Raw genomic sequence first — 7,972 nt, 5'->3', positions numbered from 1 at the left:
AAACATTTAGCTCACCATTGCATCAAATATTCATTATGCAAAATACATAACTTATTAACATTAAGCTAACAGTTTACCCACAAAAATAGTAACATTATAAAGATCAAGTGATAAATCTTGATGACTTAAAGATTGGGGTTGCCATTGCATTAAAATATCAGCTACAAAATGTGCATAAGCTATTTAGCATTGAGCTAATGGTTTAACGACACAAAGGTAAACATTATAACAATCAAGTAATCAATATTGACTTAGAGATGGGTAGGTCGCCCTTGGTCTTTCCCTTAGGGGCCGACCTTCCCTAATATATTTGGCTTTTTATTTTGTTTTAAAAAGTAATCAAAATTGACTTTTAAAATTAAGTCTTAAATTGTAACAGCTATTTGTGGATGTGACCAAATTCCATTTAAGAAACTAGGCATTAGTACTTGTAAGCTAAGATGAGGAAACTTTGTGGACATTCACCATTGTATAGTTGTTGGAACTTCCATGGAAAATAATCTTAGTTGCTCTTAGTAGATGTACCATTATAGCAAGGGAGTCTAAAGGAGAGAACTTTGAAACATGACTATGTCATTTGAGCTATTCTTGTTTGGTACCTTAATGTACATGTTTGTCCTTGGAAGCTAGGATATAACAACAAAGAGATTGACAGCTAACCTTTCATGCATTTATACTTTGAATGTGTTTCATGCATAGTTCTGTATCTACCTTTTTCACATGCGTGTTCATCATGCATACCCTTTGGTGTACCTAAACTTGATACTGTGTGCTCCTCAACTTCCAAGCCCTCTTCAAAATGACTATAAATTGAATTAGTCATGCCACTTTTCTATTAGGTTTTGTTATAGGCTAACATTGGTTGCTCAAAAGGGGAACAAAGTCATCTAAACACAAATTTGGTGTACCTAAACATGATATTGTATGCTCCTCAACTTCCAAGCGCTCTTCGAAATGAGTGTAAGTTGAATTAGTCATGCCACTTTTCTATTGGGTTTTGTTATAGGCTACTCAAAAGGGGCACAAAGTCATCTAATCATAAAGGCATTATTACATATCTGACTTCATCTTTCGAAAAACTCTTTTTAATCTCAAGGAATATGACGCTTACTCTCATAGAGCAATTGCCTTTTGAGTGGATTGAATTGAGAGAATGAAGGATGGTAAGATGATGGTAGAAATGTTTCTTGCTTTCCTTGTACACTCACTATAGTGCCAAGTATGGTAGCAATGTTTATTGCTGTCCTTGTACACTCACTATAGTGCCAAGTATGGTAGCAATGTTTCTTGTTGTCCTTGTACTTGAGCTTAGAATCCATAGAGGACATGGTGACATTCTTATAAATGAAATTTGTGATAAGCTTGTTGTTAGGAGTAAGTAACATGGGGCAACACACAAAAGAAGTTAAGATATGATGTGTTGTGTTTTCAAAATTCCGCATTTAATAGAAATTCAAATGTTGGACGGATATCCAAATTCTTGCTTTGCCAGCACGTAAAATACCAGGAACACCCATGATGTGTGTGTACCGACTAGACAAAAAGTAATAGCATATCTCATTGGCCAACTGCACTGAGAAAACTAACGAGAAGTTTGTTAACATGAGTTACATGTGATGGTAATTTGTGTGGTTTGGACATGTATACTTTTTTATATGTAAGCAATGATGTGGTGAGTGTGTAAGTTGGTCGTGTAGTGGTGACTTACGAGCAATGACTTTGGTTATCCGACAATTTGTCAATAAAGCATGTGCATATTATGAATTGTCAATCAGATGGTGATTGATGGTCTTTGCATGTTCTAAGCTTTTGCTAGTTTGCTATCCGCTCTCACTTCGCAATCGATTCTGTTAGATAGTTGTTGTGTTAGTATTTATTTATAGTTGCATACAATGAAGTCCAGAGAAAAAATGTGTAAGTTACTAAGAACCTAGACAAAGGGGGAGCCTTGCATAACCTCACAATGTTTACTGTAGTAGCTATAAGATTTCAGTTGGGGTACACCCTTGCATACCTTGATCCAAGGAATGTGATTTCTTTCATTAGTGATGCTGTGTAGGGTATTATATATGGGTTGAGTTTTGAATGACCTTCCTTGCACTAAATTCAAGAGGTATATCACTTCTCATTATATTGGCAGATATTAGTTATTGCTCCTAGGAACTTGCATCTTGTCTTCCTCTCTCCTCTCCCTAAACATATTAATTAATAGCAATTAGCATGGCTTGGTGGTTCCAAGGTTCCATCACCCTTCCCTCTTCCTAAACATGTTTATTATCGCCCATGCTCAGCATGGCTTGGTGTTTTCAATGTTCCACCACCCGTGAGGAGGAGTGGAGCTCGGGCAACAGGGTGTTTGCCCAGCCGAGGGGATACCCTTGTTTGAAATCTATACAGATGACTCCTCGTTGCCAGGCAGCGTGTATGCCATAAGGCAGATGTAAGTGGGTGGGTGAGTGTGAAAAGAAAATAAGAAGGGGTTTAACGTTTCATGAATTTGGGGAGGGCACATGGGCTGGGATAAACGTAAGCTTCCAATTATTCATAAAAAAATCTTAGGCAAGAAATAAATTCTCGCGAGTCTCGAGAGCCGAGGAAAGGCAGATGTGTGGCCTTTAGAGGTTCATTATGGGCGGCCAGACTTTTGGACGGGAGCCAACCTGGCGGCGGATGGTCGGCCCCTATGATTGGCCACCCACACCCAAAGCGGGGCCCACGTAGGAATCGCGGTGCCCAGGTGAAGATTCCGCGCCTCCACGAGGGTCTGACGGGTACGAGTCAGCAGAGGCGCTCTGACACGTCGGAAATGAAGAAGCGAGATTGGTGACATGGCAGGTGCGCCGAGCCGTCATTGATAGGACTAGGACAGTTGCGTCAATGAGCTGACGGAGCTCAGGCAGGTAACGCGGTTAGGCCAGACTGAAAATATATACTAGCTATAAGCTTTGTCACTGTCTTGTCTCTCTCTGTGTTTCTCTCGTCTCTGCCCCTGCCCAGCAAAGCTTGGTCCTCTCTTTTTCCCCTCCCTTTCATCTCCCTGTTTTGTATCTTTTCCATTGTTATATCTATTCCATCTCTGTCGTTTTTTCCCCCTGTACCTCCCCCCTCCTCCTCTCTTTTCACGAGTTTCCGTCCATTCGTCCTTTTCCTCCCTTGGCTTTTCCTCTCTTCCTTTCCTTCTGACTTCTGTCCCTCCCAAACTCTTCCTTTTCATTCTGCTTCCCTAGTCCCTGCTTCTCGCATGACACTCTAGGAGAGCTCTCGACCCGCCCTTGCCTCGTTCGGCAATGAAAGAGAAGCCTGTGCCTTCTTCCGTCAATGACTCCCCGCATTGGACGTTGGGGTCGTCGAATTTCGGGCTGCCTCCTGATGAAGAGTTGTCCTTCGACCATAGAGAATTGCAGGATGTTTGTTCCTTCATCGACGATGAGGACTTGGTCGAAATTGTCAAGGCCACTGAACCGCCTAAGCCTTTTTCCGGATTCGGATCTTACCGGCAGAGGCATGGCGTCGTCGTTACAAATGTAGGTTCTTTTGGCGGCCGAAGCACCAAGCGAGGTGGCAGTAGTCGGTTATCTGCTGAGGCACCGGCCAAACTAAGCTACATTGGTATGGGCATTGGAGGAAGTTGGTCCAAAGCGCAGAACATAGATAGGAAATATCAGCAGCATTCCTGGGTGGTTGACGCACAGCCGGCCTCTCCCTTATGTCCTATCGATATTACACGCGAGTACCCAATTTCATCAGACAGCAAGGTGCGTACTCGCAGGCTGCAAAAGCAGCGCTCGTTTTCGTCGACGGACATTGATCGAGATGAGGCGTGGGAACGAAAAAGGGGTTTGTTCTCTGTGAACGACAGTCACTCTGATGGAGCTTCTGAGAGGAGGACCAGAACTGTTGGCAGGAGCGTTTCTGATTGTGGCGACAGGACTTGGGCTCGACCCAATAGTGAGAGGTCCAGGCTCAAAACCAGAACCAGAAGCTTGACCGACGAGGACTTGGAGGAGTTGAGAGGCTGCATCGATCTGGGTTTTGGGTTTAGCCACGATGAGAGCTGTGACTTGAAGAAGACGCTACCTGCGCTTGAATTGTACTACGCAATCAATCGGCAGCACGATGATATCAAGGGCCGTTCTTCGCCAATTTCTCCTCTCGACGGTGTCTCGTTGAGTAGGGCCTCCAGTGGGGGTAGCCTTGGAAGCCCCCTCAGTGATTCCTGGCGAATATCCAGCCCAGGTAAGGTTCATTCATTGTGATGGCTCAAAGCGTACCTAGCTAGCAGCACTGTTAATGCCTCGTTTCACTCAAATGCCTGCACACTATGGCATCTTTTGTATGAAATCATTCGTGTGAGTTACCTACCAGCCTTTTCGTGATGCAGGCGACCATCCAACTCAAGTTAAAACGAGGCTGCGTCATTGGGCTCAGGCCGTTGCATGCTCAGTGAAGCAGGGTTTTAGCCTGTAGCGACAAGCACAAGTTTTGGAGGGAGGCCTTCATCCGTATTGCGCACGTGCGAAGCTAGTGGCAAGTTTTTGCATTTGGACTGTAAATATTCTAGTTTGGTAATGACAGTTTCTCATCTGACTTAGTGTAGCTAACGTCAAAGCTACCTTCCAAATTCCAATGGTTTGTTTTCTATCCGCTTTAATTTTCGTACCGGGCTTCGTATAAAAGCCACGCCGTGCCAGCCAAGTGCTCTCAAGAGCGGGCTGCTATGCTATTGGAAAGGAGGCTACGGCAGGGGCTGTATGCTAAGGGCCTTCATACATGGGAGGATGTTTGGGATCCTCTTTCGGAGGACTGGCTGACGATGCAACAGATGACTGAGAAGTTCAGGATGACCCTGGAGGAAGCACGACTAGTGGGAGAATTCATCCTCTGTATCCCACAAGACTGGCCTACCAATATTCAGCCCTCAGATGGGTCTGTTGCTGAAGAATGGGAATGGGGAGCTGCTGTCCCACTGAACAAAATGACTGTGAAGACGCTTGACAAGATGATGGCTTACAAGGAGAATTGGCATCTGAGGCTGAATGAGAGATGGCTAAGGGACGATATGGAACTCACGTGGAGGGGAAGATTCTCACGAGTCTGGAAAGCCACTCCATTCAACTTTCTCTGGAGGATTGTGGGCGGTCACTTCCCTATTGGCAGCCACGTACCATGGCTACAGGTGGACGATCGATGCAAATTTTGCAAGGCCTCTGCAGAGACTCTCACCCACCTGTTCTGGGGCTGCCCTTGGGTCAGGAATGTGTGGGGGATTATCAGGTCAAAGTGTGCTAAGAGCTTGGGAATGGAGTACATATGCAAAGGTGCTGCCATCTTTGGAGCGGACCTTGGCACAGATATGTCTGTCCTATGGGATATCATTAGATATGCTACTCTTCACAGGATCTGGACTGCCCGATATGAGGCATCGATTACCAGTCCTAATGTTTTTGATCTACCATGTAAAAAGGCTACTTTGGAGATTGTATCACAGGTTGGCTGGTTAGTGGCCTGATAAAGTTGCTAGAAGTCGCTTACAGAGCACTTTGTATGAGATATCCTTCGGGAATTTTTAAGTAATACAAGAGCAAAACACTTAAAAAAAAAAGAAAAAAAAAAGAGGGCCAGGCTAGTTTCGGTGCCTTAAGGTAAGTTTTTACCAGTATGATTGCACGTCTATGTAGCATGAGCTGGCTTCTTCTTCTGTTGGAAGGAATGTGCATAGTGAGGCCGGTGTTGAATCTTGATAGAGCTAACGCGGGATGCTAATTATTCTTTGGGTTCTCAGCGTTTAAGACGTTTATTGTAATAGCAAAGCTATCGCAAGACAGACAATCATTCTTTGGTCGCTCAGGTTGGTATAAACCAACTACTTTTGAGGGATTGCAGCGGGCTCCAGGTCGGTGTTCTGCTGCATTCATGAACCGCATTAGTGAGCTTTGGCAATGTAAATTGATTAAAAGTTGGATTTGCTGCGTGGAGTTACAGAATTTGATCAGCTGTAGTTTGTGCATGGATGTGCTCTGGTCTAGACATGTGCTACTATGCTGTCATGGATGCGTGTGGAGCGATTCTGAAGACGTATGTTTATCGCATCGTAGTGAGTTTGGTTGGGTATGGACACTCGATGTGCCGGCAATTCATTCATTTTTTTATTTGGTCATGTGGAGTACTTCTCTGGGTTAAGGTCGCGGGCATACAAACAGATTACCTGCCCTCGTCCCTCGTTTTTCATTTCAGGGGGAGCAATTCATGGTTTTGTCTGAGAACTCTAAATGGATGGATGTTTCTCATGTTCCTGCGATGAAGAGAAAACCGTTCATGGCCTTAAGTGGATGCATGGTCAATGAATGTTTCTCATAGCTTTGATAACAATACTTTAAGAGTTGTTGTCAATCCGTAGTCTGTATTTGTGATTTATATTATTGCGTATCGGGATTCTAAGTTAGTCTCCATATAAATCAACGCTTCTCGTTTATGACAGCGTGATAGAAGCATGCTTTCCTCATCAGAACGGTGTCTTTGCTAGGCATAATACGCATAACTGTGAGGCTCAATCCCTAGATATGTCGGACCCAGCCATCTTAGCGACGGAAATGTTATTTGTGGGTTGTATTCCACGAGGGCAGGTAATCTGTGAGACGTTGTGAGAGGATTATGCGTAATCTGCAGGACTCTCCTTCATTTCACTGCTTGAGTAGAGATTTGTAGCTCTGTTGATCTCCCTGATTTAACTTATTCTAAAGGCTAACATGCATCTAGTATCATTGTTATGCCCCCCAAGGAAATTAGATTTGGGCATGCAGCTGTAGCGAGAAAGAAGATTTTATTATGTTCTTTGGCTATTGGATTTGCTGAATTGTTCTATTCAGCATTTATATCTATCTATACATCTTTACGTTAGAGACCTCCTCCACGGTCTCAAGGTGGGGATCCCAAGTATCAAATTTAGGTTTTCTTAACAAATCTCCGTGAGTTTCAAGGAATTTCCACATAGGATCTCTAGCATTTATTTTAGTTGGGGAAAACTCATTCCATACATCCATCCATCTCTCTCTCTCTCTCTCTCTCTCTCTCTCTCTCTCACACACACACACACACACACACACATTAAGGGGAGGGACTCCAAGGGCCCTTTGGGTGCCATGAGGCACCTCACAAATAATTAACGAACCACTTTATTTGACTCTCATTCATTTTTTGGTTTCTACAAACATTTCTTTTTAGTATTATTAATTATAAAACAAGCATATAAAGCGCCCAATATCACCTTTAACATTGGCATCACATTACTTATAATGGAGACTAACAAACATAGAGATATTGTAAGATGAGAGTAGAACTGATTAGGTGAAAAACTCATGGGGTAAGTTAAGATTTCAAAACTTACACTTAGAAAACCTATTTGAAAACTTACACTTTTATCCGGGCAGCAATTTTACACAAAGTTCACTCATACCAAAGCACCTATTCTAAATAGTTACATCTAATAGTATAAAGTGAGTTCACATAATCAAATGGAGATAACTTTGTCGATGGTGGACAAGGAAGAATAGAAACATGCATGGAAGAAGATTGGTGAATTTGGGTTCGGTGTTTCTCCTCCATCCTATCATATTATGAGGCATTCTTTATTGGGATAAATGCTATGAGGAGGTGAAAGGGAGAGTCAACTGGGTAATCTTAAGCAATCTTGAACTTTTTGGATGGACAATTGTGAGTGACGGTTGGTCAAATGTCCAACGTCATCCTCTCAGAAATATAATGCTTGTCTCACCTTGTGGCGAATGCTTTCTACAAGCTGTTGATAGCTCTGGTCACATAAAAACAAGTGGGTACATAGCACATATCATTGCATCGGCTATTGAGAGTGTGGGAGCAATAAATGTAGCACATGTGGTGATGGACAATGCCCAAAATTATCGACATGCAGGAATCTTACTTCAAAGGGCATATCCACACATATATGACATTGGTT

General features: G+C 43.2%; 1 protein-coding gene across 1 annotated transcript; it reads left to right on the top strand.

Annotated features, from left to right (window-relative positions):
• The first annotated feature begins 3,037 nt into the window (after window positions 1-3,037).
• On the top strand, window positions 3,038-5,570 carry LOC147900572 (uncharacterized). Its single transcript, XM_087377073.1, has 2 exons — window positions 3,038-4,236; window positions 4,382-5,570. The coding sequence occupies exons 1-2, from the start codon at window positions 3,288-3,290 to the stop codon at window positions 4,465-4,467; spliced, it is 1,035 nt and encodes a 344-aa protein (XP_087233199.1). The 5' UTR covers window positions 3,038-3,287; the 3' UTR covers window positions 4,468-5,570.
• The last annotated feature ends 2,402 nt before the right edge of the window (window positions 5,571-7,972 follow it).

This window comes from Dipteris shenzhenensis, chromosome 7 (genome assembly GCF_047967505.1).
Source record: "Dipteris shenzhenensis isolate YYH24624 ecotype China chromosome 7, Dip_SZ_1.0, whole genome shotgun sequence".
Taxonomy (NCBI): domain Eukaryota; kingdom Viridiplantae; phylum Streptophyta; class Polypodiopsida; order Gleicheniales; family Dipteridaceae; genus Dipteris; species Dipteris shenzhenensis.
The sequence above is the reverse complement of the archived record's forward strand: the minus strand, read 5'-3'. Positions and strand labels throughout refer to the sequence as shown.